This window comes from Vigna umbellata, chromosome 8, assembly GCF_029865625.1.
Source record: "Vigna umbellata cultivar VRB3 chromosome 8, Vumbellata_1.0, whole genome shotgun sequence".
In the NCBI taxonomy this organism is placed as follows: Eukaryota; Viridiplantae; Streptophyta; class Magnoliopsida; order Fabales; family Fabaceae; genus Vigna; species Vigna umbellata.
The window spans coordinates 43,818,411-43,830,958 of NC_142172.1; the positions used below are offsets into that span (position 1 = coordinate 43,818,411).

At 28.2% G+C, this 12,548-nt stretch overlaps 2 protein-coding genes across 2 annotated transcripts; both read left to right on the forward strand.

The window, feature by feature from the left end:
- Window positions 1–6,063: 6,063 nt before the first annotated feature.
- Window positions 6,064–6,908, forward strand: LOC124835871 (non-specific lipid transfer protein GPI-anchored 26-like). Its single transcript, XM_088097867.1, has 3 exons — window positions 6,064–6,388; window positions 6,577–6,634; window positions 6,776–6,908. The coding sequence occupies exons 1-3, from the start codon at window positions 6,064–6,066 to the stop codon at window positions 6,897–6,899; spliced, it is 507 nt and encodes a 168-aa protein (XP_087953993.1). The 3' UTR covers window positions 6,900–6,908.
- Window positions 6,909–11,173: 4,265 nt separating this feature from the next.
- LOC124835968 (non-specific lipid transfer protein GPI-anchored 5-like) lies at window positions 11,174–12,326 on the forward strand. The gene is made up of 3 exons (XM_047311021.2): window positions 11,174–11,636; window positions 11,835–11,873; window positions 11,974–12,326. Exons 1-3 carry the CDS (start codon window positions 11,315–11,317, stop codon window positions 12,105–12,107), a joined length of 495 nt encoding a protein of 164 aa, XP_047166977.1. The 5' UTR covers window positions 11,174–11,314; the 3' UTR covers window positions 12,108–12,326.
- The last annotated feature ends 222 nt before the right edge of the window (window positions 12,327–12,548 follow it).

A 12,548-nucleotide genomic window follows, 5' to 3' on the forward strand; every position in this document is an offset into this window, starting at 1 on the left:
ATGAAACACCTCGTACATCAAGTCTCGTAAATGTTAAGTCCGAACCTAAACCCACAATGCTAAACCCCGACCCTCAAAAATCTGCAAGCAGGCGCCACCACCGCCACAGAAATCTATTACTTAGTCGCCGACAACAATTCATCGTTGTTCCGATACCTATTAAGCAGATTTGCGGGCTCACACACTTCTTCCATCTCTATTGCGTAGTGATATCACTAATCCACACGTCTTTAACGCGAATGAGAAGGTTCACGCGTTTAACGTCTGTAAGTGGAGGAACCACAAATCTCAAAACTATTCAAAATCTCTGTTCCTTTTTTCTGGAATCGTTCACACTATGGATTCTTCCAATGCAGTATCGGCGACAAACAGCCGCATATCCAAGTGCTGTTAGCCTCAGCCGCATATCAACTGCGGACCATCCACATCCGCACTTGCGGCCATGCATCTCCAACCCAACCGAAACTGCGGTTCCCATCAGCCGTAAATCCAACTACGGCACCACCCTCATCAGTACTTTCAAGTGCGGCGGGTATTAACCACGATACCGAGCTAGAAAAAAATTGATGTAGGTGAAATATTTGAGAAGGTGGGAGGAGGGAAGGAGAAAGCTTTGAATTTTATTAATAAATGGGGTAACTTTTTTATAAAGCAAAATATTCTCAAAAGTGGGATGCTAACAAGTGTGATGCTCACTAGGGAGAATCACTCGACAATAGTTAACTTCAAATTGTCTTTGTCAAGGCTTGAAATTACGGAAAGATATGCTTAATCTATTGCACTTATTTGTGATAAATCTTTGGATCACATTATTCAATAGAATGGTCTCTGAAAGAGAAGAAATTTAGTTGGGTGTTACTCCACTTTGCTTCCTGTATCACCACATTTTTCTAAAATTTCAAAACTATCCTTTATATTTTAAAATATACTATATCCCCACCTCTTTTCTTCAGCGGATGTCAACATCTGTTGAAGAAAAAATTCTTCAACGGATGTGCCACATCCGTTGAGTTTTTTTTTTAATTTTTTTTATTTATTGTATTTTAAATTAATATATAAATATTATTTAATTTTTTTAAAATTATTACTTAATTATTTATAAATAATTTTATTTTATTTAATAAAATAATTATTATTAATTTTAATTTATGTATTATTATTTAAATAATAATTAAAAAATTTGTTACAAATATATTAAAACGGATGTGTCACTCCGTTAACGGATGTGGCGACATCCGTTGCATTTTTTTTTTTGGTTTTTAGTTTTTTTTTTAATTTTTTTATTTTAAATTAATGTATAAATATTATTTAATTATTTTAAAATTATTACTTAATTATTTATAAATTAATTTTATTTTATTTAATAAAATAATTATTATTAAATTTAATTTATGTATTATTATTTAAATAATAATTAAAAAATTTGTTATAAATATATTAAAACGGATGTGCCACATGATGTGCCACATCCGTTAACGGATGTGGCAACATCCGTTGCCTTTTTTTGTTTTTTTGTTTTTAATTTTTTATATTTTAAATTAATATATAAATTTTATTTAATTTTTTAAAAATTATTATTTAATTATTTATAAATTAATTTTATTTTATTTAATAAAATAATTATTATTAATTTAATGTATATATTATTATTTAAATAATAAATAAAATACTTTTTAAAAATTTATTAAACGGATGTGGCACATCCGTTAACGGATGTCAACATTCGTTGAAGGTGAAACGGATGTTGACATCCGTTTTATAGAAGGGCAAATTAGGTATGGAGAGGTGCAGGGAGTGGTTGGTGGTGGTGGAGGGAGCAACTCCCAATTTAGTTTTGTTCATTTTTTGGTTTTTTTTTTTCATAAATAAGTCTTAGTCCGTGTTGTATTTTCATTTTCATAGTTTAAAATTTTAACTAGGAACATAAATGTATTTTTTTTTGGTACAACTAAAATACTTTTATTTAAATTAATTATTTACTATTAACTTAATAAATAACTTTTTCATGTAGTTTTATTAAAATGATAAAAATATTAAATATTCTCACTTTTTTTCACCTGTATATTCTTTTTAAAATAATAACTAGAAACAAGAACAAATTGGATCAAATACGGATAGTGATTACTCATTGTTCAACCTAAAAAAAAAGTTTATTCATTACACGTTCCATTATTAATTGCAAAATCATTTAAAAAATATTAATGAATATCTGTTATACTTGCAGATATTTAAAAAAAATTATAATTTTTAAAATAAAATTATAAAAAATATATAAAATATAATATAAATTAAAAAGTTATGTTTTAAATTAAATTAAAATTAATAAATATAAATTAATTTTAATTTTAATTAAATTTAACTTAATAAAAAATAAATCTTATTTTATTTTTAATTTATTTTTCTAGATAATGGATACATCTAAGTATTGAATGGTATGATATTTACCCCTATTTCATTTATAAATTAGTATTAAAATATTAACTATCAATAAATATCATAACTACTAACTATTCACAACTTATTTTATTGATAAATGGCAAAAATGTTTTTGTCGTTAACAATGATAACATACAATTTTAGTTTGATATTAAAACTAATGTTCAATCCTTATACTTTTATTCCCTAATAGGCCAAAGTGAGATAAAAACAAATTATAGAAAAACATTAATTTTTTTATTTGTCAAAAGTAAATCACTTTTATTTAAATTAATGATTTATGTTTAACTTAAAAAATAATCTTTTAAGAATATATTTTTAAAGATGAATAAAATGTTTAATATTGATAATTTTGTTTTTAGCTTTTAAATTACGGGTTAATACAAAATGATGGTCAATGTTATTCGAATTAAATTAGGAAAATTATTTCTAAACATATTAAACCTTTTGTTATCTGATAATGCTAATTTTTACCATTATCTAAGCATCATTTTAGTAGCAAAATCAATTCTTTTTTAGCTTATTACTTGCTTAAATCTCTCTTTTATTTAGTTTTAGTATTTATCTATATTTTGAGCTACATTACGTAAATAATGCTCTAATGCCTTGTTTTTTTTCATCTATTTCGATGTTAGGAAGATCCTCCATTACATTGAAGAGCCTCGATGATCCAGGAAGTTATTGATTTAAAAGTCATTTTCGCTTAAGCGAAAATAATTTAGCTTAGGCGAGAATGACTATCTTCTCCAAGAAGTTTATTCTCGCTTAAGCGAGAATAATTTAGCTTAAGCGAGAATTTGGGCAGTATATATACTCACGAGGCAAAAAGAAAAAAGGGGTCTTTGGTTCTTTGGAGGCGCGATTTCACGTCTGGAGCTCATGGAGGGCGCGAGGAGCTTGTGGGAACATCTCCTCCTCTTCCTTTGAGTTTCCTTCTTCTTTCATCTTCCATGTTTGTAAGCTTTAGGGTTCTCCATGAAAATGGAGAACCAGATTCATCTTGTTAGGGTTAGATGTAGCCTATGAACTCTTGTGTAATGAATGATTGTTTCGTATTTATAAATGTCTTTTCTATCTATTACTAGTATTCTTGTTTCCGATCTTAAAGCTTGCATGTAATGGGGACGTTCATGACTTGATTTTGGGGTTTCATTGAGCCAGGGATGGGATATGAAATCTTGAACTGAAACAAGAGTCTTTGTGGGTCATTGAGCCAGGGATGGGATATGATTCACATGTTGTCTTAGATCCTAGTTCTTAATGCGGGTTTGCTTGTTAGATTGTCAAAGGGATTGGAGTTTGATAAGGAAAACCTAGGTTCTTTCACCTAAGGGATTAGGGCTAGAGTGTTTTAGTGGATTGACTTTAGTAAATTGATAGAGAGGAGATGAAATTGGTTATACACAAGAGTGCATTGGTGAAAACTAACCTTAACAATGTCATTTCATACCATTTCTAGTTTTTTCCATTTTCAAGTGCCTTCAACACCAAAGTCCAACCTTGTAATTACTTGTGAATTTATCTTTTTGCACATATTCTTAAATGATGAGTTGTTCTTGAGTCTAGATGAGTTGTTAATCGCACAATTTTCTAGTATTACGAGTCTCTTGGAAAAACGATACCTGATCTTATCACGGTTTATTACTTGAACGATTTGGTACACTTGCTAAAGAGATTAACATTATCATATCATTAAAATATGACCTTATTCGAATTAAATTAGAAAAAAGGTGAATACATATTAATAAATCCAATAATGAATACAAATATATATATATATATATATATATATATATATATATATATATATATATATATATATATATATTACATTACATTACAAATACATCAATAAATAATAAAAAGTAAATCAATATTACATATAAGTAAACAAACAAATGAACCAAACAAAACATTTAATTATTACACATATAAGCATTGCCAATATTGTGACTTTTGAATTAAATATTACGAAAAAATAATAATATACTCATTTATGAATGAATATATATATGTTTGTTATGTTTGTTAATTTACGTAAACTCTTTTTCCACTTTGGTATATTTTAGCAAAGTTTATTAAATTTTAGTAGACAAAAAAAATTTCACCATAAAAAGACCATATTTTAAGTACGGAGTTTTACTGTAATATTTTTTAAATAATAAAATTATTTTAAATTTTGTCAAAATAATTGACGTTATGCAATTAACTTCAATTGATTGTTATTTTTGTTTGATTTAAACGGTCCAAGATTTATTCTGTCGTCATAAATGAATAATACATTAAAATTTTCATAAAAAAGACATGCTTAAATATTTGATTTTTTTTTCTTCAATAATATTATCTCCAAAATATATTGTACCTTTAGAAAAAGAAAATAAAAAGACAAATTTTTTATATTGCATGACACGCCATGAAAATTTTAAATATATATATATATATATATATATATATATATATATATATATATATATATATATATATAAAAGAAAAAAGTAAATATATACTTGAGAAATTCAAATACAAAGTATGAAGACATAAAAAAAACGGAAAGTTTTTTTATATTAATAATTGAGAATTCGTTTTCCTTTTATAAAAGACGTTCGTTAAGTTGATATTCCATTCCATATGCTTCCAAAAAAGAAACACACAAAAATTCCTTTTCCTATAAGCTAAATAGCGGTTGAAATATAAAAATGTAAGTTGTGTACAAATAAAAATAAAATGCATGTCATCGTTATAATATTAACTAAAATGTTCAAAAGTTTAAGAAGTCAATCCTGGATAACAGAAGTAAGATTACCACTATTACAAAGTCTAGAAAACAATTTTCATAATTTATATCATACACATAAGTACTAAAAATAGAAAAAATTAAAGACGTTGTCATAATCAATAATAAAGAATAACATATAAACATATAAATGTTAACATATATACGTTATCATTAATTGGAAAATTTCTTTATTAATACGTGTTTTGCAAACTATTTTTTTAAAATCTTGATTAAATAACAAGTTTCTGAAGGATATTTAGGCCCAACACAACATTTAAGGGCTTTGAACTACACTGTAAACAATTTTTTGTTTACGTATTTGTATTAAATATGACATTAGCATTAAATTATACACATTTACATTTAATCTCAAATATCATTTTCATATAGATAGATTCAATCAATAATATGATACAGATGATGAATTTTTAATTCTTAATTTAATTAATTCTTTACTGATGGTATTTCAAAATTTAAATATACAATTAATATAAATTTATTTATTCCTTTTACATTATATATACAGTTTGATATTTTAATCTATTCAAGTAATCAATATTTCCATTCACGTTTCTCTAGTATAGTTGGTAAGACATGTTTTAAATATCTTTATTATTAGTTTTGGAATTATATCAAAAAAATTATTTTACAGTGTATTTTCATTAAATTAAATACCAAACATTAAATTTCCATATTTGAACCACAATAATACAGACCATTATGAAATAATATGTTTATTTCTTTCCCTTTCATCCCTATAAAAACCCTTCCCAAACAGTCATACCAAACACAAACATTTTTATTCTGAGTCAAAAGGATTCGGCGACAATTGCATCAAACTAAGCATGACAATGGCACAAGGGAGGATGAAGATGGGTATGGTTTTGGTGATCATGAGCATGCTGTGTGCAGGTGCTGCTGCACTATCATCAACCTGCTCAAGTGTGTTGTTGAGCCTGTCACCGTGCCTCAATTACATCGACGGCAACTCTTCCACCACCCCTTCTTCATCGTGCTGCCTTCAGTTTGCCAGTGTTGTGAGCTCACAGCCACGGTGCCTGTGTGAAGTTCTTAACGGAGGAGCAGCTTCATTGGGAGTCCCAATCAACCAAACCAAAGCTCTGACCTTGCCTACTGCTTGCAATGTCAAAACCCCACCCATCTCTCGGTGCAATGGTAAGTTTACACAGATTACTCAGAATGATCCTCCTTAATTATCAAACTAAATTACCATTCACATCTCGCTAGATTAAGTAAAACACAATCAAAGCGTAATTTATAAGGTTATGACGTGCAATTCTAATCCTAATTTCTAGTTCGTATATATTTGTTACGATTAATTTGCGACGTGTGATTTTCAACAGCTGCTTCGCCAGCGGAATCTCCGAATTCAAATGCACCAGGTACACGATGTTTATTCAAGTATAGTTTATGAAGGATATTTAGGGTCTAGTTGTTCACCTTAAATTTAATTAACCATTCAATTTGGAAATAAATTGCAGGAGCTGGATCCATAAGCATGCCCCCAGGAAACATGCCCGCCGCAAAGGGGTCTCCCGCAAGCGTGCCCCCCTCAGATAATGATAATGGTTCTTCCGGTGCAAATTCCGTCAAGTTTTCTGTTCCTCTGCTGTTTCTGGTTCTGGCATCAACATGTGTTCCAACATTTGCGACACTGATTCGTTAATGCGTTGGCGTCTCCTTCAGACGCTCCATATATTTTTTTATTTGTTGATGTCTATTGTGGTTTTGCTTATGTCATGGGTCTTAGCACCGTAATTTATTCCTATTAAGGTCATTTATTACTGTCTTAAGCCTCAAAATAGTAAATAATCTGTTATCATTTAAAAGTTTATTAAAAATTTAAAAAAAATAAGTTATAAATTCATAAAAGTAAAACCTCAAATGACTTAAATTTTTTTATGATTCAAAGTTAAATTATTATCACAGTGATTTTTTCCATGAAAAACAAATTTAGAGTTTAAGATTCAAATAATCACTCGTTATAAAAAAATAATGACAAAATAAAGAAAATTTATTTTTGAACTAAAATATTTAAAAAACTACTTTCAAACCATACTCTAAAGCATAAATAATACACATTAACTCAACATAAATAAAAAGTTTACATCTTTAAAACAATTGATAAATTATCCATCCTTAAAAAAATTGATAAACTATCTTTATATTTATCTTAACGTCCTCTAAAATTAATAACATATAAAACTAAACCAGGATAACTCTAGTTATAAAAATAAATAAAACTTATTATTTTAAATCTATAAATAAAATCACCTTATCTTCTTTAATTTGAATATTAAAAAATTTTAACATAAAAACCTAAGACTGTATTATTTATAGATTTCTTAAGTTTATTCTAAATCATATACATTAATTCCTTAAATTAAAAAATAACATAAAAAACATAATAAAATTCTAAAAAAAATTCAACATAAAAAAAATCTAAGACTGTTTTATTTATTCTTAAGTTTATCCTAAATCATATACATAAATTTCTTAAATTAAAAAATAACATAAAAAACATAACAAAATTCTAAAATTTATTATGTTTTCCCATCTTCCTACTATATAATTCATAAACTCAACAAAGAATTCATAAAGTATAAAAATCTACTTATTCATTCTCGTTTTACTTAGCTTACCTAAATTCTTTAATCCGTTAAAATACTAAACCTTTTCTGCTACCTGATTTTGTATTCTCACCTTCTCCAATAAATGTGGACTGTGCTTTTCTGCTATCTTCGTCGTCCACAACATGTTAGATTGATGTTATAAATTTATAGCAGTGATGTTTTGTTGGGATATAAAATTCTACTGAGATTTCGAAATGACAAACAAAGTGTTACGATGCATTGATCCCTATATTTTGCTAAGTTGCTGTATACTATAAAATCAAACATCTAAAGATATGTATAACAATTGCAGGAGCATTCAGTGTTTAAACTGATATGATATGGAAAAATAATAAATTTTAGGAAACTTTCTGTTTCTCATAAAATTGAATACTGAATTTATAAGTAATAAGTACTAATAACAATACCACTAAAAGTAATTAATAATTTTTAAAAAATTGTAAAAAATTATGAAATAAATATATATTATTCAAACAAAGTTTTCAATTTTCAATAAAATCAAACACCTAAGGGTGTTGCTCCCTCCACCACCACACCTTTCTCCCTCCACCTCCCATTTACTATTTTGTCCCTAAGTAAAATTTTATTTTTAGGGTTATTTTTTAATTTTACCCATTCACAACCTATTTCACTATGAGTAAAATATTTTTCTTTCATTTTAACATTATATTTCTTTCTCTCTTTCTTTTACAAGTTGCAAAGGTTGGTGGTGGTGGAAAGAATTATCAAGCAGTCTCTCTCTCTCGTGGTGCAATGTCGCTCTCGTAGTGCAGTGTGTGGAGTGGTGCAGTGTGTGTTGCTTCCTCAAGGTATGTATTCAAATTAACCTTCAAATAAAACCCTAAAATAAAAAACGTAACCTTTAAGACATCCTTCAACGGATGTCAAAATCCTTCAACGGATGTCAAAATGCTTCAACGGATGTCAAAATCCTTCAACGGATGTCAAAATCCTTCAACGGATGTCAAAATCCTTCAACGGACATCTGTTGAAGGATTTTGACATCCGTTGAAGGATTTTGACATCCGTTTAAAAGTTACGTTTTTTATTTTAGGGTTTCTTTTATTAGTTTTTTTTTTTTTGGAAATATTTTAATAATTTAATTTAAATGTTTTGATTTATTATTTTTGAATATATTTTTAATGTATTTTAATAATGTAAGGAAAATGAAGAAGAAAGAAACGGAGGAGGAGAAGTGAAACGGAGAAGACAGATTGGATTGCAGAGTAAAAGACAAATTATTAAACGAAAATGAGAGATGGAAAGATTGAGTGTAGGAGTAAAGTAGGAGAACTAGGTTTGAAATAAATTAAAATAGTAAAAATAAAAAAATTTAATTTGAGGATATAATTGGAATTAAAATAAATTGGGGAGGTAGAGGGAGAAATGTGTGGTGGTGGAGGGAGCAACACCCAACACCTAAACATATCCATTATAATTGTAGACAACGAAACAAAATGGTAAAATGATTAAATACAATAAACTATCACTAATAAGTATTTTATTTAAAAATATATTTTTTATTTTTAAAATTATAATTCAAGTACGAAGTTTTACTGAAATTTAATTTGTTAAAATTAAAATAAAATAAATTTAGTTTAACTTTTTTCACAATAATTGACTGTATGCAATTAACTTCAATTCATTGTTATTTTTGTTTGATTTCCAAGAATCATTTTATGGTCATAAATAAATAAATTAAAATTTCCACAAAAAGAAACGCATACGATTAATATTTTTTTTATTCAATAAAATCATCTCAAGAAAAATTGTACATTTAAAAAAGAAAATAAAAAGAAATATTCTAGATTGTATGACATAGTAAAAGTTTGAAATATATAAAAAATCGTATGCTTAAAAAAAACATACATAAAACAATTTTCCTATCGATTGAAATATAAAATCGTAAGCTGCGTGCAAATGAAAATAAAATGCATGTCATTGTTATATTAACTAAAATGTTCAAAACTTTAATAGTCAATCTTGGATAACAGAAGTAAGATGACGATTACTACAAAGTGTGAAAACAATTTACATTTTATAGCATACACATAAGAACTAAAAATATACAAAATTAAAGACATAGTCATAATCAACAATGAAAATCCATTGCCATAGTCACTAACATTCAAATCCAATACAATCAAAGGACCTGCTTCCGTGTATTTGTTTAAATGGGAGAAGGATCAATCTAATAAAGATTAAAGGGTGCTAAAAAAGACCCAAAGAAATATTAAAACAAAAAAAAAAGGTGAATTTTGGTTTTCAATGTTGCTTAAAAATCAAAGGAACTAAAACATTAATTATATATGTGTTAACATGAAATAACAAGTGTGTCGGTAAGATTGTAATAAATGATAAATGTTATTCTTTTTTTAGAAACTCTATGTAACAATTGATAAGTTTAATAATTTATAACTTAATTAGATAATAAAGTTTACAGTAATTATTTTATTTTTATTTTTATAAATAATTTGAGAAAGTTTAACAAAATATTTCATCTATTTTACTTTTATGCATTCACAATCAATTAAATTTCATATTTATATCAAAATCAATTTACAAATATATTCAAATCATATTCATATTAACTTTGAGTATATGATAACTCATCAAGTTTCAATATCAATAATGCATTAAGTTCAACAGTCTTAAAATTATTAAAAAATTATATTCTATTCCTAGATAAAATCTTATTTAGTTTTAGTTTTAGATTTAAAACACATTTTCTAATATCTCAAAAACCAACAATCAAACAATGAGATCAAATTACAACAAATATTAAGCATAAAAATCAAATATTAACATCCAAATACACAAACATATGTATTAACATTACAAAATTCAAAACAACTTTGTTATTATATCTAATGTCAATAATAGGTTTAACTTTCCTGATCGTAATTGCAAGAGAAGAGAATGCCAAATTCAATTTCTCTGAAACTGCTCGGTTACGTCTAAAATGCGAAATAACATCGTTTCTTGACGCTGTTCTCATCCCACAAATTTCTTCTGTTCATATTATTCATTTCAGTAAGCCCAAGTTATGTGATCGAAATTTCAAAAGATTGAAACAGAGACGTAGTTCGTTTCAAAGGTTTTATGCTCAATTAGTCAAACTTAACTGACACGCTCACAAGACCACAAAATAGTTCACCGTCCTCAACGGTATAACCGTCTCATAGATTTTTCCAAATTTTCCTAATTCATAAAGACCAAACATTAAATTTCCGTGTTTGAACTGCATATAATACAGAGGTGCCACGAAACACCATTTGATTTCAGAGTTAGTAGTTCGTTCACCCACATAACCAACCCTTTTTTTTGTCTCTTTCTTTCCCTTTCATCCCTATAAAAACTCTCATTCCCAAACCGTCATACCAAACACAAACAATTTTATTCAGAATTCAAAGGATTCCACAGCTATTGCATCAAACTAAGCATTCCAATGGCACAAGAGAGGACGAAGATGGGTATGGTTTTGGTGATCATGAGCATACTGTGTGCAGGTGCTGCGGCACAATCATCAAGTTGCTCAAGTGCGCTGGTGAGCCTGTCACCGTGCCTCAACTACATCGCCGGCAACTCCTCCAGCCCTTCTTCAGGGTGCTGCTCTCAGCTTGCCAGTATTGTGAGCTCACAGCCACAGTGCCTGTGTGAAGTTCTTAACGGAGGAGCATCTTCATTGGGAATCACAATCAACCAAACCCAAGCTCTGGCCATGCCTACTGCTTGCAATGTCCAGACCCCACCCATCACTCAATGTAAAGGTAAGATAAAAAAGTTTACACAGATTACTCAGAATGATCCTCCTTAATAATGAAACTAAATTACCATTCACATCTCACTAGATTAAGTAAAACTACAATCAAATCATAATTTATAAGGTCATAACGTGCAGTTCTAATCCTAATTTCTAGTTCATATATATTTGTTATGATTAATTTGCGACATGTGATTTTCAACAGCTGCTTCGCCAGCGGAATCTCCGAATTCGAATCCATCAGGTACACGATGTTTATTCAACTATAGTTTATGAAGGATATTTTGGGACTAAGTTGTTCACCTTAAATTTAATTAACCATTCAATTTGGCAATAAATTGCAGGAACTGGATCCACAAACGTGCCCACCACAGATAATGGTTCGTCCGGTGCAAACTCCGTCAAGTTTTCTGCTCCTCTGCTGTTTCTGGTTCTGGCATCAACATGTGCTCCAACATTTGCGACACTGATTCGTTAATGCGTTGGCGTCTCCTTCAGAATGCTCTATATTTTTTATATTTGTTGTTGACTATTGTCGTTTTGGATATCTAATGGGGATTTAGGACTGCTACTTATTCATTCTCGTTTTACTTAGTTTACCTGTATATTCTTTTATCCATACAAATACTTTTTGGTTACCTAATTTTTGTATTCTCACCTTCACCAATAAATGTGGACTGTGCTTTGTTTCCCATTATGATTATTTTAACACATTTAGCGTAAATTATGTTGTCAGGGAAAATTATATTTTAACAACATCAAATATCATGATGTTAGGTTGATATAAAATTTGTAGCAGCGATGTTTTGTTGTGATATAAAATTCTACTAAGATTTCGAACTGACATACATAAAGTGTTACGATTGATCCCTATATATTTTGCTAACGTGCTGTATATTGTATCTTTTTAATGCATTAT

What these genes read in the sequence shown, in the direction of transcription:
- LOC124835871 (XM_088097867.1), top strand. Translation starts at nt 6,064, where the DNA reads ATGGCACAAGGGAGGATGAAGATGGGTATGGTTTTGGTGATCATGAGC. An exon ending in ACCCATCTCTCGGTGCAATG is followed by an intron (nt 6,389 to 6,576) that starts GTAAGTTTACAC and finishes GATTTTCAACAG; the next exon opens with CTGCTTCGCCAGCGGAATCT. An exon ending in GGTACACGATGTTTATTCAA is followed by an intron (nt 6,635 to 6,775) that starts GTATAGTTTATG and finishes GTCTCCCGCAAG; the next exon opens with CGTGCCCCCCTCAGATAATG.
- LOC124835968 (XM_047311021.2), top strand. Translation starts at nt 11,315, where the DNA reads ATGGCACAAGAGAGGACGAAGATGGGTATGGTTTTGGTGATCATGAGC. An exon ending in ACCCATCACTCAATGTAAAG is followed by an intron (nt 11,637 to 11,834) that starts GTAAGATAAAAA and finishes GATTTTCAACAG; the next exon opens with CTGCTTCGCCAGCGGAATCT. An exon ending in TCCGAATTCGAATCCATCAG is followed by an intron (nt 11,874 to 11,973) that starts GTACACGATGTT and finishes AATAAATTGCAG; the next exon opens with GAACTGGATCCACAAACGTG.